The 22,729-nt window shown below is 54.0% G+C and overlaps 2 protein-coding genes across 2 annotated transcripts; both read right to left on the bottom strand.

Moving 5' to 3' along the window:
• Window positions 1-594: 594 nt before the first annotated feature.
• Window positions 595-7,023, bottom strand: GDI1 (GDP dissociation inhibitor 1). Its single transcript, XM_080653486.1, has 11 exons — window positions 6,704-7,023; window positions 5,325-5,432; window positions 5,080-5,179; window positions 4,796-4,930; window positions 3,939-4,137; window positions 3,532-3,663; window positions 2,917-3,016; window positions 2,307-2,478; window positions 1,866-2,010; window positions 1,686-1,740; window positions 595-1,597 (listed from the first exon to the last, which is right to left on the bottom strand). The coding sequence occupies exons 1-11, from the start codon at window positions 6,746-6,748 to the stop codon at window positions 1,445-1,447; spliced, it is 1,344 nt and encodes a 447-aa protein (XP_080509612.1). The 5' UTR covers window positions 6,749-7,023; the 3' UTR covers window positions 595-1,444.
• A 449-nt stretch (window positions 7,024-7,472) lies between these two features.
• Window positions 7,473-19,055, bottom strand: ATP6AP1 (ATPase H+ transporting accessory protein 1). Its single transcript, XM_080652558.1, has 10 exons — window positions 18,843-19,055; window positions 18,468-18,594; window positions 14,211-14,285; window positions 13,028-13,221; window positions 12,251-12,291; window positions 10,397-10,482; window positions 9,735-9,982; window positions 9,093-9,140; window positions 8,775-9,006; window positions 7,473-8,293 (listed from the first exon to the last, which is right to left on the bottom strand). Exons 1-10 carry the CDS (start codon window positions 18,989-18,991, stop codon window positions 8,090-8,092), a joined length of 1,404 nt encoding a protein of 467 aa, XP_080508684.1. The 5' UTR covers window positions 18,992-19,055; the 3' UTR covers window positions 7,473-8,089.
• Window positions 19,056-22,729: the final 3,674 nt, after the last annotated feature.

Below are 22,729 nucleotides of genomic sequence, written 5' to 3'. Positions count from 1 at the left end.
CCCACCCTCACCCCCCGCGCACACTCCCTCGGTTCCCCGTCCATTCCTCGACGTTAACCCCAGGCCCAAGGCTGGGTTTCCCGGTCCTACTGCCTCCTGTTTATCCCAAGGCTAAGCACCACCCCCAGCCCTCTGAGAACCCCACTTCTCTGATGATCCGGCCCAAGGCCAGACTCCCCCTTGCTACTCCCTTACCTGAGGCAGCCCATTTCCCCTGCTTCCACCAGTTTGACTGGCACCCAGACTGGGCCCCAATCCCCCATTTCCCCAGACCCGGGTCCTGTCGGCCTCCTCTTCCTTGACTTGGAGGCAAGGACCCTGCTCCTCTGCCTCAACCCCACCTCAGGCCAGACCCCTCTCCCAGTTCCTTTCACATTGACCCCCAGGGAAGGTTTATGTGACCCCTTTTCCGCTGCACAGGCCCTTTCAGTTCAGGAGCTCTTTAATTCCCTGATGAAGAAAGTGACCTGTTTGTAGCCATCTGGAGCCAACCTAAGCCAGAGTCCCAAACTCACAGGGATAGCATGACATCCCAGGAAAGCTGAGGCCCTAACCAGTGCCCAGTTTTGGGGAAATAATGCTAAAGACCTGGGCTCAGGTTTCCACACAGTTTTATTGGGAGGTTTTGTTTTCTGTGAAATACACTAGAGGTTGGGGAAGGGCACACATTCACTTTGAAAGATAAGGGTTTCCCACCACTAAGGGAAAGGGTGGGGGCAGGGCACACTGGGGGTCTAGATCCATTTTCCCACCTCCTTCTGCTTTGCTCACATTTCTCTCAGTACCAAAGGACACAAATACAAAGACACAAAGAAACAAAAACAGCAAGATCAACCTCCAATGGGGCCACACCCAAGCCCTTCCCCGTCCCAGGCCGCCCAGGTAGCCAGGGGAGCTGCTCCACAGACCTAGGCCGCACCAAGACTGCAAGGGAGGGGTACAGAACTCTCTTCTCAGACAGGGTAGGCAGAAGTTAATAAATTAGAATAAATTAACGGGTGGGGAGGGATGAAGGATGAAACTTTGTGCTGGGAGGGCCCCTTCTCTCCAACACACAAGAGGTGGTGGGGGGAGGCAGGGGGCATCTCCAAAGGCCACTACAGTGGGAGTAAGAGCAGTGGGGGCAGAAGTCAGCTTTTCCTCCGTGTTCTTCCCATACAGAGCAGAAGAATTCGGGGTAGGGGGAAGAAACACAGACAAGGAGAGGAACCCTCTTTTCCCAGGATAAGGAAGGGCCAAGAAAGAGGATACTAGCCAACCCCCCGCCCATCTCCCAAACCATCACTAAGATTAAGGATTTGGTCAGTGAATCAATGAGGTGGGTGACAGGAATGTGGTGGGGGAAGCAGAGGATGCTGGAAACAGGGGTGCCCAGCCATGCCCATCTCCCGAGCCCTGGAGGAGAACAAGGGAGGGGCATCTGGGGCTGGGGGAGGGTCAGCAATCACTGGTCAGCTTCTCCAAAGACATCATTCTGTTTGCGCTTCATGTTCTCAAAGTCAAAGGCGGAGCCTGCCATACGCTTGTAGATGTCTTTGATGTCATTGCAGGTTGTCTCAAAGTGTGTGGTGGCATCATAGGAGCAGGAACAGAACACCTGAAAAAGCCAGAGCCAGGGCCCAGGGTGAGTTGGGTAGGCGCCCTGGGCAAGCAGCCAGGGGCTGGGGCCAGGACAGGCTGCTCACCTGGCTCTCAGAACCATCGTCGATGGGCTCATACAAGTCACTGATGGCCACAAACCTGAAGGGCAGATGGAGGGGAGGGGACAGGTCTCACAACCAGCCTTGCCTCCATGGTACCCGTCCCCTAGTCCCCCAGTTCCTTGGTTCCGTTTCCTCCCCGTCCCCCCACCCCAAGCCCCTCACTTCTGGTCAATGGGTTCCAGTAGCTCCAGGGCCGGCTCAACCTCCTTTTCGGGCTCCGAGGTCTCCACCGTGGTGCTGGCAATGGCGATGTACTTGCCCTGAGCAGCCACGTTGTGTGCGTAGGAGATCATGCACACGTAGATGTCTGTCCGCAGGAAGCGCTCCATTAACATGGGCACACAAAGGGCTCTCGGGGGTTGGCTCAATTTGGGCCTGCCTGACCCTCCCCAGCTCCACACAGTAGGCAGCATCCAAGCTGCCACCTTCATGAAGGGGGAAGAGTCCAAGCCTCCCAATCCCTAGGGCCCCAAGTCATGGGGACTGTGATGCGGGTCCCTATTCTTCCATGGAGGGATCAGGCAGAGCCCCTAGCCTTATGAGGACAGGCAGAGTCACCCCAAAGACAACACCCTAGAGGAAGTCACATGGAGCTTAGCCCACCTGACTTCCTGTTGACCTGGTTCTGGGGGATGATGATTTGGCAGGAGTTGGCATCGTTGGTGTTCTTGATGGGGTGGCTGAGGATACAGATGATTCGGATAACCTGGCCAGCCTTCCGCACACGGTCTGGAATGTAGCTGGGATCACAGATCAGCTGCTTGCATCGGGCCACCTGTGAAAGCACCAAAAGGCCTTGTCCCTATCGAACACTCCCCTAGGTAGTCATGGAGATGGGCCCACGGCTAGTGCTGGCAGCTCCGGCAGGCAAGGCACTCCTCTGAGCTGTAGCCACTGCCCCTCCTGTATGTAGCAAACAGCTTCATCCTGCATCTCCGGGAAGTACGCCCACTATGCCGAGCTGGGCAACCCCCTTTGCTGACACTGATCAGGAACACTCCCTAGACCACTGACACAGCACATGGGCCTGGAGAGATACCTCTTGCCAACAGGAATGGCTATGTAGACTTCTGGAGCTCCAGTGCCCAACCCAAGGCCCTCAGAGCTGAGAAGCAGCAAACCCAGCAGAGCCAGGGTCACTGGGAAGAGAACCTCTAAGGAGAAGAACAAATTCCACCCACACCATCATGACTGCACCATAGGGAAGGCTTACCTCTCCCTCAGACTTCACACCCACCACCTTGCCATTCTCCATGATGATGTCATCCACAGGTTTGTTCAGCATATATGTCCCCCCATAGATGGCACTCAATCTATGGTGGGGAGAGTGATGGTGAAGTACCCACCCAGAAGAAACAGGGACCAGTGCCACTGCACCCTCCCCCCACCAGCCCTGGGGTACAGAGAAGGCTGCCCCAAACAGGCAGAGCTCAGGAGACCCAATGGTTCTACCCAGATCTGTCATCCAGAATATCCTGTAAAGGGCTACTGTAAGGGTGGCATGAGGGCATAGCTCCTCACGGAAGTGGTCTGAGGAACAAAATTAAGGGCTCTGGACAAGCCCTGACTCAAGGTTCCAAGGACCCCGGCCCAGTCCTCCCACTACCTGACAGGCCAGGAGCCAAGCAAGCCCCGTCTGCAGTGTCCTGCCCCTTCAACTCTGCACTTCAACACATTGCTGCGGCACCCTGGCACCCAAGGAAGATGCAAAGTAAATGAAGACCAAAGGGGCAAAGTACAGGATGCTATGAAAATGCTCAAGGGGCCATTCCCATTCTTAGCCTTAGTCCTGTTCAGTACTGCCAACTGAAAGAGGCTATGCTCTCACCTTGCAAAGCCCTGAGGCAGCTCTCCAAGGCCATAGAGTGGGTATAAATATGGGCTCTTGCCATACCGGGCCAGGGACTCGCTGTACAACTTGATGCGGTTGATGGTCTCGAGACAAGGCTGGTCCAAGTAGCTGGGGGTGGGGGGGGAGACAGGGTCAGAAGAAGAGGCTCCAACAGCAGAACCCCCAGCTCACCCCCACCCAGGCACCTGGCTAGCATTCCCCCGCCCTCAATGGCCTGGGGAAACTTATGGGTTAAACACAGGGAAGGAATGGAAAAGCAACAGGTGAGGGTGTGGCTGAGGACAAGAGATGTGCACAGTGGACCAAGGGAGCAGTAGGCAGGGGTGGGGAGGGCAGGGCTCAGGCCAGGTGAGGTGCAATGTGCCATGACAGCTTCCCCTCACTCATCAGTGCGGTAGAGCGCCAGGGCATGGCCAGTGAAGTCAATGACGTCCTGGCCCAAGTCAAACTTCCGGTAGACTTCGCGCATGCTGGTGCTCTGGGGGTCGACGCCCTCAAAGGTCTTGGGATCATTCTCATCAAAGTTTGCCACAAACACTAGGAACTTGCGGAAGCGCCGTTTCTCAAACATCCCCATCAGATCTGCAGAGACGATGCAAGGAAAGCCTTCACACCATAGAACATGAACCTCTCCTTTCCACTAGGCAGGCCAAGGAAGCAGGTTCCCTAGCTCCCGGCTGAGTTATCTTGCTCACTACCATGTGACCTTAGATTAACCCCTCTGCCCTTCTCAGCCTCAGTTTCCCATCTGGAAAGGCTGTGAGGGCCCTCCTGGCTCTGACACTGGAGGATGTTTCACTGCTCAGGTGCAGCCCCTATCAAAAGCTGAAGTCTTGCCTGGCCAGTGTGGCTCAGTGTGGCTGAGCATCGACCTATGAACCAGGAGGTCATGGTTCAATTCCCGGTCAGGGCACATGCCCGGGTTGTGGGCTTGATCTCCTGTGGGGGGTATGCAGGAGGCAGCTGATCCATGATTCTCTCTCATCATTGATATTTCTATCTCTCTCTGAAATTTTTTTAAAAGGCTGAAGTCTTTCATGGAGTCCCCCCTCCACATCCCCTGTGTACATGGACTTCCCTCCTGGCAACCAGTGTGAGGGACAGCCCAGGGCGGTAGAGAAAAGATAGAGCAAGGGACTTCTGGTACTGCATGGGGAATGTGACCTTGGGCAAGGGACGCCCTATTCTGGATGGCTGCCCCCATCCCCAAGATTCTCTGGCTCAGGGGACCCGTACTCACTAGAAGCCAAGGCTTCAGTCTCAGTGGATGGCACTTTGTAGATCTTGCCCCCCTTGTAGACAAAGCTGCCTTCCACCACCTTGAAGTCCAAGTAGCGAGTCACTTCTGTATACAGTAGCATCTTTACCAGCTGCCCTGCAGGGTGGTGAGGGAAAGGCAACAGTATCAGCATGGCTCCCTGAGAAGCTCTAGCTGCTCTGGCTGCCCCTTCTTTGGAGCCTGACCCCTCTCTGGTTGTCCCAATCACCCCCCCCCACCCGCAATATGTCCTGCGTCTCCCTCACCATTGGCCATGAGGAATTTGGGGATCAGATCAACATTCCAGTCTCGGCCCCGGCCCATCGACTCAGGTGGCCCCTCCAGCAATTGAAAACGCTTATACAGCTGTAAGCAGGAAGGAGAGAAAGAGAGGCACCTCTAAGACCACCCCTCCCTCCCCGGCCCCTCCTGCCCAGAAAACCTAAGGAGCTGCTTCAGCACTCTATGCAAGAGGTTAATAAGGGATGGGCCTGGGCTCAGGCGGCCTCACCTCCTCCAGGGGTGTGATGGAGGAGCTCTCACCCCCATAGTAGGGGTTCCGGTCCATGTGCAGCACCTTCTTCCCATTCACAGACATGATGCCCGACAGGATGCATTCCTGCAGAAGGGATGACATTTGCTGCACTCCCACCTGCCCACATTCCCGCCAGCAGCTCTTACTGGTTCCCCACCCCAAACGGGAGAGGACAGCAAAGCTAGAAAGATTCCGCACCAATGGACAGCTCCTTTCACCATCACCATCACCATCACCACCACCACCACCACCCCCTGCTGGCCGAGTGGCCTAAAATTAGGGGGCAATGGTTTAATCTGACCACAGTCTCCTTTATAACCTTGCGGGGCAAAGAGATAAAGAAATAATGGGATTATAGCAGGAGAGTATCCAGCAGACACATGGATGGTCTATCCAGCAACTCCCATACCAAGAAAGTCATCTATCTACACCAGCTCTGTACATAGAGCTGCAAGAAAAGACAGATAAGATACAATGAGCCACAGAGGAGACCCAGCTGGATGGTGAAGGACCCCCGGAAGGGAAGTGAAGAAAGGCTTAGCATGGTCCAGGAATTGCAGACCCCACCCTGGGCTGCTGGGTCTTCCAAGTGGCTCCTGACCCGGAGTCTTCCCACAAGGGGAAGGGCTCCTGCGCCACAACGGAGGGAAATGTCTCTCAGAGGAGCAATCCAACAGGGTTTGAAGGAAGGGGGAAGATAAACACCCCACCATTCACTGTCACTAACCCAAAGACAAAGGCTGCAGACACTAGTCAGCCTGAGGTATCCATGGGAAACTGGAGGGGGGAGGGAAGGATAGGAGGAGTAGCGGGAATGTGGCCACTGCCCCCACTACTGCTCCTTCTGGAACATTCCCTGGGTCCCCGGTCCCCATAAAAAGCCGAGAAGGCAAGATGAGGGTCCACCCTGGCCGAGGGCCCCTGACCCAAGGTCCTTATATTTCATCCTCACCAGGATTAGCGCAAGATGAGAGGGGATGCTGAACGGGCTGGTGTCGGGCGAGGGGCTCTGGGGGGTATAGGGCTGAGTGGAGGGGTATAGGGCGGGGGGCTCTGGGGAGTACAGGGTCGAGTGGGGGTGTAGGCTGGGATGGGGAGAGCAGAAGGGGCCGGCTGTCGGGGCCCGGGGAGTTGAGGGGGCAGAAAAAACGGGGGCCATTTCTTAGAGAAGGAGCCAAGGCAGTGGGTAAAGGCGACATCGTGGGGGTGGGCACGGGGTTGTTTTTTTCGGGGACCAGAGAGCCAGCCGGGGATGGCAGCGCTGCTGATGGCAGTGACAGGATGGGGTCGGGGGCGGCAGCACTACGGGGAGGATGGGGCGATGTGGTGCTCCGAGCACCCGGGGCCGCACTTACGGTGAGGCCGGTGCCCAGCACGATCACATCGTATTCTTCATCCATGGTCAGGCCTCGATGCCAGCGCCGTCGGCTCCTCCTCCTGCTTCACCACAGCCGCCGCCGCTGCCGCCGCACTGGACCAAAGATGGCGGCGCGTCAGCCGGCCCCGCTCCGATCCCTCCGCCGCGTCAAAGAGTCCGTCCCTCCCCACGCTCCGCCGCGCACGGCCGGGGCCACCGCCTCCCGGTTCACCTCCCGGGAGGGCTGCCAGTGCCCTGGCCTCAGCACCAGCGCAGGCTCCGCGGGTGGCGCCGCTCGCCGAGAGCCCTGAGGGAAGTGGAGCGGGGCGGGGCCGGGCGGGCGGGGCCGCCGGTAGCGGTGCTGCGACCGAGGATGGGGATCAGTGCGCGGGAGCCGGTGCGCCTGCCCCGCCCTTTGGGATGCTCAACGCGGCCCCGGCCCGGCACACACCCCTGCAGCAGCCCGGGCGGCCCCTGGGGGACTTGAGGGCTGCCATTGTCACAGCTGTCATTTCCAGACTCTGACCGCCCTGGCCCTTCCTGCCTGTGCACTGCGGCCCCCTCCCTACACTAGCTACTTAGGGGTCCAGCTTGCTAAAGACCCTCTGGATCTCCCGGGCTCCCAGGCAGCCTGAGGACCCCTGCAGCCCTTCCCGCCTCCCCTTGGGCCTCACTTGGCTACAGCTACACCTGGGCGCCTCCCCGTAAGCCCTCAGCCAAGCACATCCCGCATATCCAGTGCAGAAATGAGCGACAAGAAGCCGAAGCATGGTGACCCATCTTTATTTTATTAGGAAGGAAACCCACCAAGCCTGCCAGAAACCCAGTGAGCACACCCAGCCTACCTGCCGTGGAGGTCCCTTCCTTCTCAGGCCACAAAAATAAACCCGTGTACTGCTTATTGTTAGCACATCACCAAAAACAACACTAGCCAAGCAGGACAGTTAAATGGTACTTTCACCCCACCCACCCCCAACTCAGGGAATCTCCAGCTCCTGGCTGCTGCAGGGAACCCCATAAAACACTGGCTACACAAAAGCACTATAAACAGCAAGGGGTGAAGGTGGATATATGAAAATAAATAAGGAGAGAGGGGGGAAGAGAGAGAGGCTCTAGAATTCATGTCCCCTCCCTTTATAATCACCAACCCTGGGAGATTTGTCTACTATCTACACAGAATATGTACACCTGTTGATAGAGATGGGGGGGTGGGCAGCCCCAGGGAAGTCCCTCACAGGGTTGAATAGGAACAAAACAGGCTGAGGGGAGTTGGGGGTTCATGCTATGGTAGGAAGAGAAGGAAGTCCTTCAGTCCAGCATGCCTTGAGGTGAGAAAGTGACAACCTGGACACCATCACACCCTTAACCCCCAGTGGGCACAGGGTCACACAATCAAAGTGATGGTGGGGCCCTTGTGGTCGTCAAAGCGGTCCATGGTCTTGAGGCTGAGGATCATGTGCAGGCCGTAGGTGAAGATGAAAAGCATGAACAAGGAGGTGAGCAGCCCCATCCAGATGGCCGGGGAGAAGAAGCCCGCACAGTCGGTGGCATAGGAGAACTGCTCGCCTGTCACGTTGAAGGCCTGGATCTGGGGAACAGAAAGGACCACGTGGCCCCACGGAGAGGGAGGCCCAGTAAGGGTTGAGGTGCCCAAGTTAGTGGGAAGGGAGCATCGTGGGGACAGGGCTCTCAACTACGTTCCTGAGCCCAAGCCCAAAGGGTATCAACCCGGCGTGGCTCAGTGGTTGAGCATTGACCTATGAACCAGGAGGTCATGGTTCGATTCCTGGTCAAGGCACATGCCCAGGTTACGGGCTCGATCCCCATTGTAGGATGTGCAGGAGGCAGCCGATCAATGATTCTCTCTCATCATTGATGTTTCTCTCTCTCTCTCTCTCTCCCTTCCTCTATGAAATCAATAAGAATACATTTTAAATATATATATATATATATATATATATATATATATATATATATATATATAATTTTTTTAAAGACTTCAGGCCTCTGCTTCCTCCCCTCTACCCAGACCCTGCTACTTCCAGGCTGGGCTCCTCCCTGCTTCCTACCTGGAAGTCCTCAAGAGTCATCTGCCAGAGAAAGGGCTGCGTGTCAGGCACAAGGATATTGCCCTTGTTGCTAAGACTGCTGACGTACTGGCAGTGGAAGGAGTAGATGCTGGGCCCTGTGATCTGGGAGACGTTGAAGTAGGCTACAGAGCCATTGCTGTGGATTTCGAGGCGCTCCATAGTAAACCAGTGCCGGGCCGACACTGGATAGAAGCGGTTCACCAGAGTGAACCTGGGGGAGACCACAGGGGTGTCAGGTAGCTGAGGAAGCCAGAGCCACACCAGTCCACCCACACCTCCACCGCCCCTCGGACTCACTTAAATGTCACTGTGGCACCAAAGAGTTGTTCATAGGTCAGCGAAAGCCTGTAGGACCAGAGAGGCAAGTCAGGCTCTGAAAGGGTCTTAGACCACATTGCTCAAGTCTGCTCCTACGGAAGCTGCCTGGGTCCTTGCAGCCACCTGAAGAGGCAATGCCCCCATTTGACAGATGGGAAAACTGAGACCCTGTCACATTCTAGGTCAGGAACCAGCATGCGGGTCCCCCACCTCCAGCTGAGGGCTCCTTCCTCTGGCTCCCCTGAACCCATTGCCCCTCCTCCTTTAAGACACCCCCCGCCTTGGGATTATTGAGGTGCCCAGGTTGGGTTTTGGGAGTGAGGGCGATCTCTCTCACTGCACAGGGAAGGTATGGGGGCCCCAGAACTTGCTCGGGCATGGTATGCGCCATAGTGCAGTCGCCTTGAGGCCACTCAAGGGGGAGGCGTCAGGTTCCCAGGTAACTGGGGAGTAGTAACAGCCAAGGTCCCAGTCAAGGACTAGAAGGCATGGGGGAGCAGAACTCTGAGCAACCCCCACTCCAAGGTCCCTCCAATAGCAACCCCCCCCCCAGCATTCCCATGGTGAACACACACCACCAGCACATATACCCACCCGAAGTGACAGGTCCTTTGCCCTCACCTGGCAATGGAGTCATTCCAGAAGGAGCCGGTCAGGTTGAGAGACTGGGCCTCAAAGGTCCTGGCGGTCAGGTCTTCCCAGCTGTCCCTATAAGCCACTGAGAAGTTCTGGGCCCAGAACAGGATCCGGGGGGCAGTATCGTTATAACTCACAGGGGGGTGAATCACAACGGACACGGGCTGTTTCGGAGTTGTTTGCAGCAGCTGCCGACCTAGCCCCCCGGCCACCATGGCTGCATCGCGGGCCACCTGCAGAGAAAGCCCACAAGCCTTCTCTCAACGGCCCTGGGAGCAGGTCCAGACCAAGTGGCCTGCCCTCGCTGTCCCTCTCCACCATCTGTGGTCCCACCGGTCATACTCAGAGGCACTTCCTCTGGGAAGCTTTCTCTGGCTGGCCCCTAAACCTCTGGGGTAGTCCTAGTCCCACCAATTAGGGAACATTTGGACTTAATTGTCCGAGCATTTGCCAGCCCGTAAGACTGACAGGATGTTCAGAAAGCTGCACCTGGCAGGAGTAAGCAGGTTCGTATTCGTCCCCCCTGACATGGGCCCAGGGGAGAAGCTGGCCCCCACTGAGGCCATCAGAGCCATACACCCCTCCAGGCCCATGCACCACGTGGCCTCTGCCCACACCTCCCAGAGCCCCTGTGGCAGGGCACATACCCTGGAAGGGCGGACCGCTGTGAGGGCTGCTGTGTACGGGACATCTTCCGACTTGAGCATGCTCAGCACCTGCCCAATGACCTCATCTGAGGGGCAACGGAGAGAGCAGAGAACCAGGTCACAGGTGGACGCCTAGAGCAACGCTTCCCACCGCCTGACCTTCACACGGCAGAAGCCAGCAGAGGCAAGGTTGTGCCCTTGCACACCCCACACATCAGTGCCCTCTTGATGGAGCTCAGGGAAACCCTCTCACCGAGGTGGCGACCACCAGGGGTCTGCACTGTGAAGTCCTCCCACCCCCAGAAACTAACATATCCTCTGCGGTGTGACACTGAGACCCCTGATGAGTCAGTCGGCTCCTGTCAGCCTTCAGTAGTGTTTTCAGTTTCCATTCAGGATCCCTAACAGCAGCTGCTGTTCATCCTGCCCACCCCCAGCTTCCCCTGGGCCACCTGTGGCCTCCATTGTCAGCTCCCTAATGCCCAGGCCTAACTAAAGGGAATGAGAAAAGACAAAGAGCCCTGGCCGGCTTGGCTCAGTGGATAGAGCGTCAGTCTGCGGACTGAGGGGTCCCAGGTTCGATTCCAGCCAAGGGCACATGCCTGAGTTGTGGGCTCGGTCCCCAGTGGGGATCGTGTGGGAGGCAGCCGATCGGTGATTCTCTCTCATCATTGATGTTTCTATCTCTCTCTCCTTCTCCCTTCCTCTCTGAAATCAATAAAGAAATATTTAAAAAAAAGAGAAAAGACTAAGATATATGCAACTTTATATGCAACTTCGAACCCACCCAGTGGAAGGTTTCCAGTGACCTTTCCAATGGGAATGACTGACTGTCCGTTATAGCAAAAAGAAGACAAGTGGCCCTGACCGGTTTGGCTCAGTGGATGGAGCATCGGCCTGCGGACTGAGGGGTCCCGGGTTCGATTCCGGTCAAGGGCATGTGCCTTGGTTGTGGGCACGTCCCCAGTGGGGGGTGTATCAGGAGGCAGCGAGTCGATGTTTCTCTCTCATCGATGATTCTACCTCTCTATCCCTCTCCCTTCCTCTCTGTAAAATATCAATAAAATATATTTAAAAAAAAAGAAGAAGAAGACAAGTGATGGCTGGCCAGTGTGGCTCAGTGGTTGAGCATCGACCTATGAACCAGGAGGTCAGAGTTCAATTCCCGGTCAGGGCATGTGCCTGGGTTGAGGGCTCGATCCCCAGTGTGGGGCATACAGGAGGCAGCTGATCAATGATTCGCTCTCATTACTTATGTTTCTATCTCTCTCCCTTACTCTCTGAAATCAATACAAAAATATTAAAAAAGGAGCCAAAACCGGTTTGGCTCAGTGGTAGAGCGTCGGCCTGCGGACTGAAAGGTCCCAGGTTCGATTCCGGTCAAGGGCATGTACCTTGGTTGCGGGCATGTCCCCAGTAGGGGGTGTGCAGGAGGCAGCTGATCGATGTTTCTCTCTCATCGATGTTTCTAACTCTCTATCCCTCTCCCTTCCTCTCTGTAAAAAATCAATAAAATATATTTTAAAAAAAATATATTAAAAAAGGAGAAGACAAGTGTTCGGAACTGTTTTTTGAAATGCTGCCGGTCTCTTAAACCCACACTAAAGGATTCAGGCTGCCTCAGTGGAAACTTGCTCACAGGCTCCCGCAGAGAGGACCCCTAGACATCCCCAAATCTCTACGAGGCAGGCCCAACGGATGAGGCCCGAGGGCAGCATTTCCCTGATCAGCTGCCAGTTGCTCCAGGAAGCAGGAAGCCACGCTGGGGGTGAGGAGGAGCCGAGGAGCTGAGGACCACTCTGCAGGGAGGGCTGGGTAGGGATGGAGAACGTGCCCCCTCCCTAACCCACTCACCATTGCCTGTGAGGACTTCCCGTGGTGCCATCAGACCCGAGCTATGGAAAAGACAGAGTGTTAGAGCCCCACAATCCAAATAGCTCTCCACCATCCCCAGCCGCACAGCCCTAGTGTGTCCTCCACTCAACGCCAGCATCCTTCCCCATGAGCCCCTTTCACCTAGCACTCTAGCTGGGGCTCTGAGAGCCACGCTTCTTCTATTTAAAATATATACTTTTATTGATTTCAGAGAGGAAGGGAGAGGGAGAAAGAGAAACATCAATGATGAGAGAGAATCATGGATCAGCTGCCTCCTGTATATCCCCACACTGGGGATCGAGCCCGCAACCCAGGTATGTGCCCTGACCAGGAATGGAACTGTGACCTCCTGGTTCATAGGTTGACGCTCCACCACTGAGCCACACCAGCTGGGATCCCTCTACATCTTTGCTCACCTCAAGGCCCTGCCTGGAATCCCTTGCCCCTCCCCCCACCCTCCACTTCATGGTCCCACTCATGTCCCTGCTACCTGCTGTGTGAACGGGTCCTGGCAAGGCGAGTTGGCTCCCTACCACCAGAGCCTATGTCCACCTTGTCTCTGGAAGCCCGCGAGGCCCAGTTCAGTGCAGGGCACTGACTTGTGAATCACAGCCTGGCCAGAGGCCCTTCCAGTCTCTTCTGGCGATACAGGGCACCTTCTGGAAGGGCTTCAGGGTTCTGAACGGAAGGACTGTCATCGTTGACTGGGTTGTGCTACCAGAGCCCAGAGCCTTGTGGCTGGAGGCCGGGCCATACCTGGCTGTGTAGGGCAAGCGGATGAGCAGCAGGGCCGGGAGGCTGGCATTGAGCTTTAGCTCCCGAAGGGTGGCCAGGTCCACGTGCAATGGGCTGGCCCCTAGCTTCTCCTGAAGGTACGTGGTCAGAGTGCTGACTGCATACCAGTCAACAGCAGGAAGCACAAGAGAGGAGGGGGCCAAGTCCAGGGCATTCTGGGGACAAAGGAGACGTGGAGGATTAGTTAGCAAAAGGGACCTGGCCTGAGCCAGCCCCTCACTCCGCTCTGGCAGCCCTCCCCTGCAAGCCACACCCACACCCACACCCACAGGATTGAGTCTCATTCAGGGTCAGAAAGAAAATGCCCCGCACCCCTGGCCCCTGACACTCATGCCTTTCTACCCCCAAAGCCAGCAGCTCTGGTTCCTAAGGAAACAGGTTGTGTGGGGGTTTTTTGGTGTGTTTTTTTTTTTTTTGGTTACTCCTCACCCGAGAATATTTTTCCATTGACTTTTAGAGAGAGTGGAAAGGAGGGTGAGACAGAGAAAGAAACATAGATGTGAGAGATACACATAGATTGGTTGCCTCCCGCATGGGCCAGGGATCGAACCTGCAACCAAGGTACGTGCCCTTGACCAGAATCGAACCCAGGACCCTTCAGTCCATGATCCGATGCTTTATCCATTGAGCCAAACCAGGTAGGGTTTTAAATATGTCTTTTTTTTACTCTTTTTTTTTTTTTAAATCCTCACCTGAGGAGTGAGGATATTTTTTTCCATTGATTTTTAGAGAGAGTGGAAGGGAGAGAGTAGGGAGGGAGGGAGAGAGAGAGAGAGAGAGAGAGATGTAGAAAGAGACACATCAATTGGTTGCTTCCCGCACACACCCTGATGGGGTGGGGATTGAACCTGCAACCAGGTACATGCCCTTGACTGGGCATCGAACCTGCAACCCTCTGGTGTGCAGGCTGACACTCTAGCCACTGAGCCATGCCAGCCAGGGCTGTTTTTTGTTTGTTTGTTTTATTTTTAGAGAGAGAGGAAGGAAGAGGGATAGAGAGATAGAAACATCAATTACAGAGGATCACTGATCAGCTGCCTCGTGCACGCCCCACACTGAGGTTCGGGAAACAGTTCTTTATTGTGCTATATGGGGTGGGGGGGTGGGACAGCCCCCATGCCCGCAGCTGGGAGAGGACTCTTACCTCCAGGTTAGAAAAGGTGCTGTCCTGCTTGTTTCCAAACACACCACCATATGCCGTGAAGTCCTCAATGCTCAGCTAGTAGGGAATCAGGGAAGACAGCCTCAGAAGTGGCCAGGGCCAGGGCCAGGGCAGGGGGCAGACCCCTTCCCCGTGCATTTGCAGGGCCAGCAAAATCTCACTTAGAATCAGATTTGGTTTGGTCAGAAAAGCAAGCAAGGGCAAGTTTGGGGTGGGGGGTGGGATAGAAGGTTCTTTCATATATTAGAGGCCCAGTGCATGAAATTTGTGCCCTCGGTGGGAGTCCTTCAGTCCAGCCTGTGCCATCTCACAGTCCGGGAGCCCTTGGGGGATGTCCGACTGCCGGCTTAGGCCCGCTCCCCACAGCAATTGAAGTGCAAGCTTCTCGCGTGGAAAGGCAGGTCCCAGCTGACGTCTGGGGCCTGGGCAGCACCTGGGCCCCAAGCCCCCATGCGCCCTCCTCCACCTGAGTCATGGTGCCCAAGTCCCCACGCAAAGATGCGAAGAGTGCGGCTGGACGCCACAGGCCGGGGCACAGCATGGGCCTCTCACGGAAGCCAGGCGGGCAGTGCACTCTCTCTCAGCTGGCCTCACAGACCTGCTCCTGTGAGAACCCACAGGGAACCCAACCAATCCCTTTGGTCCCAGTGGCTGCAGCCCAGCTCACCCGGAAGAGGCCGCACAGATGTGCGACAAGCTCCTCATGGGCGCCCGGCACCTGAGCGCACGAGTTTCCTGGGGCGCGCGCCCGCTCTGGCATCCAGGAGGAGGGTAGCAGGGGGAGTGAAAGCCAGCTCAGAGGACACCCCGCATTCTCACCGCACCTCTGTCCAGTCACCCCCACACCAACACCAGCCATGTTCTGTGCTGCCCCCTGGTGGTCAGCACACGTCACAGTGAGCAGTCCAACTCCCAGTATCCTGGTCCAACTCCTGGTCGAATGACCATCCAAGAGGGCAATTTGCATATTAGGCTTTTATTATATAGGATATATATATGTATATTTTTAATTCTCAACCGAGGATATTTTTCCATTGAGTTATTTTAAAAATATATTTTTATTGATTTCATAGAGGAAGGGAGAGGGATAGAGAGATAGAAACATCAATGATGAGAGAGAATCACTGATTGGCTGCCTCCTGCACGCCCCCTACTGGGGATCGAGCCTGCAACCAGGGCATGTGCCCTGACTGGAATCAAACCTGGGACCCTTCAGTGGGCAGGCCAATGCTCTATCCACTGAGCCAAACCAACTAGGGCGAGTTGTTGTTGTTTTAAAGAGAGTGGAAGAGAGAGGGAAAGACAGAGAGAAACATCCATGTGTGAGAAACATATCAATTGGTTGCCTCCTACACTCGCCCAGACCTGGGCCTGGCCCGGGGAGTAGCCTGCAACCACACTACATGCCCTTGACCAAAATCGAACACGGGACCCTTCAGTCCACAGGCCGACACTCTATCCACTGAGCCCAACTGGCTAGGGCTCTTTCTTTTCTCTAGCACCCTCCTGGCAGAGTGGGGGTGAGGGTGAGAAAACATGGAAGGCAGTCATGGGGTTGGGAGGATATGTGCGGGCAGCTGACTTGTGGTAAGTTCAGGAGTAAGAGTCAGCTGCCTGCCTTCGACAACAGGAACTGGGTAGGGAAGAGGGAAGCTAGGGGAGGGGCTGGGGCAGTTAGAAGCATTTACTGTATGCCCACCCCCCTCAAGGGAAGTAAAAAAAAAAAAGGAGAACCTGCATACCAGTTGCAACAGTTAGAACCAATGGGACTTTTTTTTTTTAATATATTTTTCATTTCACAGAGGAAGGGAGAGGGAGAAAGAGAGAAACATCAATGATGAGAATCATCGATCAGCTGCCTCCTGCACACCGCCCCCATTGGGGATCGAGCCCGCAACCTGGGCAAGTGCCCTGACCAGCAATCAAACCATGACCTCCTGGTTCATAGGTTGATGCTCAACCATTGAGCCACACTGGCCAGGCATGGATGGCACCTTTTGTAAAGGAGCGTGAGAAGTCCCCCTCCTCACCTGGTTTTGGTGGAAGGGGAGAAACAGATGAAGATCTCGAACATGCTAGAGAAAGCACTGAAGTCTTCTGAGGCCTCCAGACCACAGTAACCGGATGCATATCCCTTTTCCTCTCCAACCTAGAGATGCCCTTCAACTCCTGCCCCTCCATCCCATCACCCAGCTTTCTCCGGCTTTTCCCCATCAGGCCCGGAGGCGATCTTAATCAGCTTCTGTTTAGTATACACACTTGGCCAGCTTCCTCTCCCTCCTGGGCAGGAATCCTGACCTTGTTTGGACACCTGGGCTCTCCTTCGGAAAGCCCAGAAACCGCCACTCTCTCCTCCTCCTCGCGGCACCTCCTGCTTGAAGTCACCTGAGGCTTCCTGTCACGTTTATTTATTTATTTTTAAATATATTTCTATATTTCTTTATTGATTTCAGAGAGGAAGGGAGAGGGATAGAGAGATAGAAACATCAATGATGAGAGAGAATCATTGATCGGCTGCCTCCTGCACGCCCCCCACTGGGGATCGAGCCCACAACCCGGGCATGTGCCCTTGGCCGGAATCGAACCTGGGACCCTTCAGTCCACAGGCCAACGCTCTATCCACTGAGCCAAACCAGCTAGGGCTCCTGTCACGTTTAGAACTGCAACCAACCTTTTTCCTCCTCATCTACTGGCAACCTGACTAACCATCCACTACCCCAGTGGTCGACAAACTGTGGCTCGCGAGCCACATGAGGCTCGCGAGCCGCGGTTTGCCGCTCTGTTGACTAATGAGTTTGCCAACCACTGACCTACCCCTTGCTCTCACTCACTACTGTATACTCCAGCGACAGCAGCTCTTCTGTCTTGCCCAGGGCCTTTGCACATGCTGTACCTTCTTCCAGGAACATCCTCCCCCGATAGCTACACAGCTCTATAGGGACCTCCATTCAGGTCTCTGCTCAGTGAGCCTTGCCTGATCAGCTTTCCCTTAAATAGGGTTGCCAGTCACTCTGGCAATGATTAGCTGCATTTGGTTAGCCTGTTTCTTTCTTCTCTAAACACAATAGCACTGACATCATGTCATATAAGAACTCAGCATTGACTTGTCATGCTCACATGACTATCAGCTTCCTAAGGGTAGGGGCTCGGGTTATTCTGCTCATTGCTATGTCCCCAACACTTAATAACTGGCACAAAGTAGACAGTTCATATTTGCTAAATGGGTGAATGCCATCAGACAGGGATCCAGCGAGGATCCGTGTTCCGTGGATTTTAAGAATTGCTCCTCACAGCCCTCTGATGAGGTGGTATCTGAATTTTACAGATGCAGAAACCGGCATTCACAGACCAAAGGCTGGTAAGTAGTAGAACTAGAATTGAGTTCCAGTCTGACTACATTATTTACCGCCTCCTGGAAGGACTACAGGAGAGCATGCCCGCCACAGGCTACCCACAGAGTAATGGAGCAAGACCATGAGGGGAATGAACCATACAGGCCACGAACAAGGAAGGGGCAAGCAGAGGCTCGATAACTTCCCAAACGCCAAAACTACACTGCCCTAGAGTCTTTTCATGGGCTGAATGCCTGGTTGGAAGGCAGAGAGATCTGGAAGGGAGGGAAGCACAAACCCAGTTATGAGCACAAACTGGCCTGGGGGGGAAGCGCAGGGAGGGTTCTGATAGACTCAGGCTGGAACCAATTGTGGTGTGCACAACCTAGCCAATCACTGCACCTCTACAAGCTTTAATTTCCTAGCTTTAGTTTCCTTGGTAGTAAAACCAAGACAATTACATCAGCTTAGCACAGTGCCCATGAAGCACTCGGTAAGTGGTCATTTTTTTCTCTCTCTATTATGATCATTACCATTAGAATCACAACTCGGCCACCCATTAGCTGTGTGACCTTGAGCCATTCACTTCCCCTCCTTGGGCATTTGTCTGCTCATCCGCCAACAATCATCCCCACCATATAGAATAGGTCAGACAAGTTCATGGTACTCTGTAGACTTCCGGCCTCTGACCACTTTCTCCCCCCAATCAAGTTGGTGCCATTTCTGGGCCCTCACTATAGTCCCACTGAACCTTCTCCTACGGGCCTTCCCAAGAGAGGAGCCACACCTCCCTGCAGTTGGGACAAGGTCACTGAAGCTTCCCTTGGGGAATGGGTCTCCTTATCCTGGGGGGAGGGGCCTGCCTGCCTCCTGATGACTGAGGGACAGAGGGCTGGGACAGGCGCACCTTGTCCTGCAGGAACAGCAGCACGTTGCGGGGGCCCAGCTCCAGGGCGGGGTCTAAGTAAGTAGAGAGCTGCATGTCGCTGGTGATGTGGCCCTCATGGGTGTCGGCCGCAGGAACCCACAAGTCCCTGTCAGTGGACAGAAAAGGTGCTGTCAGGTGGGGGCGCATGGCTTACGATCCGAAACCCACGGGCTCCCAGCTTGATGTGTGGGTCCCGGAGATCCGATCCGGCCGATTCGCTATAGGCCGCCAAGCAAGGAACAGTCCCCTCTAGGCCTCGCAGCTTCTCGCTGAGAACAGCCCAGGAGCCGAGCGAGGGCACCCCAACCGCCACGGTGCGCCGCACAGCCCGCCCCAGCCCACCACCCCGCTCACCGATCGCTCGACCACAGCACCAGTGGCACCTGCTGCTCCGCCGCCGCCGCCGCCGCCACCACCAGCAACAGTAGCAGCCACTTCATTTGACAAAACGCTGGGGCCCTGCTCGTCACCGCCCGCACCGGAGCCGCCACTGTCGCCGCCATCACAGCTTCAGTCTCCACGGCCTCAGCCACCGCTGCCGCCGCAGATCAGGTGACCGTCGCCCCCGCCCGAGCTCCGCCCCGCGCCACCATTGGCCAGAATGCAGGCCTGGGGCCAGGACTTCAAAAGATTGAAGGAAGCGCATGCCACTCACGGCCGCTCCTTTTCCCTGATTGGCCAAACGCTTCTCACGGCGCGCACGCTCCTTGTAGGACTGGGACAGACTGGTAGAGCTCTGTCAGTTTCCACTACCACCCAGTAGATACAGCTGGCACTGACAGGATAGGACAGGCGGGGCGGGGCGGGCTCCGCTCCACAGGTCCCCACACCCAAGGCTTCGCCCAGGTTTCATCTTCTGCTTAAAACTGCAAGCGGTAGTGGAGACCAGGGAGAGTGGAGTGCCTGGAGGGCTGGCGGGGGAGCCCTCGGTGGCGCCGCGCCCCTTCCCCATACTTTGCCCTGTGCATCGCTTCCATCAGGCTATTCCTGAGTTGTGCAAGAGGGGAGGTGCTGGCCATTCAGATGTGCCCGAGAGAAGCCGTGAAATACTTTCTTTAAGTGAGACGCTACTATGTAGCAGAACTGTTGGAATGATCTCTGCGCACGGGGGTTCCAAAAGTTGCTAAAAAGTGGCAACTGTGCCCTAACCGGTTTGGCTCAGTGGATAGAGTGTTGGCCTGTGGACTCAAGGGTCCCCGGTTCGATTCCGGTCAAGGGCATGTACCTTGGTTGCGGGCACATCCCCAGTGGGGGGTGTGCGGGGGGCAGCTGATCGATGTTTCTCTCTCATCGATGTTTCTAACTCTCTATCCCTCTCCCTTCCTCTCTGTAAAAAATCAATAAAATATATTTTAAAAAAAAGTGGCAACTGTACTAGTACTAGTACACATTCAAACTTCACTTCTGCACCGCAGGTGTGATACAAGCTTTGTCTGCAGAGGACAGGGGATAACATTTAAAAGGAAAAGCTCTCCTTGCTGCTCACCTGCATGATTTTCTCCAGTGCCAAGCCTGCCAGTCAGAGTTTTCACCACACTGTCTCCAGCTCTCAACTCACACAGCAGCAGTGTGTACAAGGGCCCCAGACAACTCGAGTCTGCACCCCAGCGCAGGTCACTGCTTCCCACACCATCTCCTCAGCCCTCAGCCCTGGAAGTGCACATGCCGAAGGTCCTGTGGGGCTGGCCACCCAGAGCCACTCTGGCCACTCAAAGAGACTCTGGCTCAAACTGTACACAGAAGTGTGCTGAGTTTCAGCAGAAGAGGGCCTCTCCAGCTCCCAGTTCTAGCAGTGCCTGCCCAACAGCCTGGGTGCCCATCCATCAACCACAGCTTGCTTGCTCTCCAAAGAGTTGTTCCTGCAGGTCTGGTGACTGTGAGCCAGTCATGAACTTCTATACCAACCAAAGGTCTGGAAGTACATTTTTTTAAAAAAATATATTTTATTGATTTTTTACAGAGAGGAAGGGAGAGGGATAGAGAGTTAGAAACATCGATGAGAGAGAAACATCGACCAGCTATCTCATGCACACCCCCTACTGGGGATGTGCCCACAACCAAGGTACATGCCCTTGACCGGAATCGAACCTGGGACCTTTCAGTCCGCAGGCCGACGCTCTATCCACTGAGCCAAACCGGTTTCGGCTGGAAGTACATTTTTAAATATATATTTTTATTGATTTCAGAGAGGGAGAGAGAGATAGAAACATCAATGATGAGAGACAATCTCATTGATTGGCTGCCTCCTGCATGCAACCAAGACATGTGCCCTTGACTGGAATCGAACCCAGGACCCGTCAGTCCGCAGGCTGGCACTCTATCCACTGAGCCAAACCTAGGGCTGCTGTCTACGAAGATATGTACACATGTAATACCTTAATCAATAAAAAATAAAAAAGTATTTTAGAAAAAATAAAAAATAAAGTTACTCTTTTATTATTACTTAGTAATTTTCACATTAAATATTCCCTATTTATATTACCATGTGTTAAGAGACAATTATCCCTAAATTTCTTGGTGTTCCCTGCACAGTTGGGGCCTTTTTTTTTTTTTCCTCAACTGAGGACATTTTTTCATTGGTTTTTTAGGGAGAGGGAAAGACAGAGAGAAATATCGATGTGAGAGAGACACATCGATCGGTTGCCTCCCGCATGAGCCCAGACCAGGGCCCGGGCTGGGGGGGATCCTGCAACCGAGGCACATGACCTCGACAGGAATCGAACCCAGGACCCTTCAGTCCACAGGCTGGCACTCTATCCACCGAGCCAAACCAACTAGGGCTTTTTTTTTTTTTTTTAATCCTCATCTGAGACTATTTTTCCATTGATTTTTAAAGGGAAGGGGAGAGACAGAGAAAGAGAAACATCGATGTGAGAGACACATCTCAATTGGTTGCCTCCCGCACAGACAGGCCAGGGATGGGGGTTAAGCCTGCACCCAAATTACGTGCCCTTGACCGGAATTGAATCTGGGACCCTTCAGTCCGCAGGCTGATGCTCTATCCACTGAGCCAAACCAGCTAGGGCTAGGGCCTTCTTAGCAAAGAAAATTGATAAGCTATGATAAATATAACCCTCCCTTCCTGGAGACTTTCCAAAATCATTAAAAATTCCCTTCATCTTTCTAGAGATTTGCTTTTAGCTTACATTTATGGTAATAAACCTAGAGATGCCTGGCCCCTCCCTGGGGAGGATTTGCTTAATTCCAGAGTAAAGATGAGGTGTGTGTGTATATATATCTTGGATGGCAGATGTGCCAGAAATGCTACATGAGCTCTCAGTGTCATAATTTCAGGGTTCCTCTCCTGGGGGGCATCCCTGCTACATGGGCAAGGTCACCAGCACTAAAATGTTCTGTGAGTAATAAACTCTGTTCTATGAAAAAAATTGCAAGAGTGGTTTTCTTTTCCTGCAGATGGACCCTCTGGAGGAAGAGAAGAGGGCCCAGGATAGGATAATATCTGGAGGAACAGCAGCACGTACAACAAGCATGTCAAACTCGCGGCCCACGGGCCGCATGCAGCCCACAACGAATATTTTTGCAGCACAGCCAATATAACAGTATGTAATAAACATTTTAATAAAAATTTTATAACTTAATTTTTACAATATCCTGTTATACATAATTATTAATAACGAACTACAACGTTCGCTAATGACTGATGATTATAATCGTGTTGCATTCATTTCCCTTATGCACCTTAGGCGCAGGCGCACCATTTCTCTCCACTAATACTAGCAGCGAATATTTTAGCAGCCCATGGCCACGTCTTTAGTCTTGGACTGACTTGTTTGGTGTGCAGAACAAGAAATATTTCACTTTCGGAGAACAAGAAAAATAGTTTTATTTGCTTGACGCTTATTAATTTGTGCAGTTATTCAGTGTCTGGTAAGTTAATGTTCAATAAAAATATTAATTTTTATTAAAATGTTCCATTATTTTATGTTAATGATGACTCATTTATTTCAGCCCTTTGTATTCAGCATGTCTCTATCGAAATAAACCTACGTTTCTATGAAAATTGAAGCTTTTGTTTTTTTGTGGCCCACATACACTTCAACCTTATTTATTTTGCCTGTGTTAGCCTTTGAGTTTGACATGCTTGACGTACAATGAGCAGGTAGGAAGGTCCAGAAGAGAAACGGGAGAAGCATCAAAGAGGAGGGGAAAACCCAGGGAGAAGCTTGGTTTCAAAGACTCTGTGATGAACAAAGTCAGTGTCAACTGCTGCCAGGAAGCAG

This window comes from Plecotus auritus (genome assembly GCF_963455305.1).
Source record: "Plecotus auritus genome assembly, chromosome: X".
Taxonomy (NCBI): Eukaryota; Metazoa; Chordata; class Mammalia; order Chiroptera; family Vespertilionidae; genus Plecotus; species Plecotus auritus.
This window is presented reverse-complemented; position numbering and strand designations above follow the sequence as displayed.

What these genes read in the sequence shown, in the direction of transcription:
- GDI1 (XM_080653486.1), bottom strand. Translation starts at nt 6,748, where the DNA reads ATGGATGAAGAATACGATGTGATCGTGCTGGGCACCGGCCTCACC. An exon ending in CCATCACACCCCTGGAGGAG is followed by an intron (nt 5,180 to 5,324) that starts GTGAGGCCGCCT and finishes TCCTGCTTACAG; the next exon opens with CTGTATAAGCGTTTTCAATT. An exon ending in CTGGAACCCATTGACCAGAA is followed by an intron (nt 1,741 to 1,865) that starts GTGAGGGGCTTG and finishes TCTGCCCTTCAG; the next exon opens with GTTTGTGGCCATCAGTGACT.
- ATP6AP1 (XM_080652558.1), bottom strand. Translation starts at nt 18,991, where the DNA reads ATGGCGGCGACAGTGGCGGCTCCGGTGCGGGCGGTGACGAGCAGGGCC. An exon ending in GGAAGTCCTCACAGGCAATG is followed by an intron (nt 10,483 to 12,250) that starts GTGAGTGGGTTA and finishes GTTGCCCCTCAG; the next exon opens with ATGAGGTCATTGGGCAGGTG. An exon ending in TGGAATGACTCCATTGCCAG is followed by an intron (nt 9,141 to 9,734) that starts GTGAGGGCAAAG and finishes CTGGTCCTACAG; the next exon opens with GCTTTCGCTGACCTATGAAC.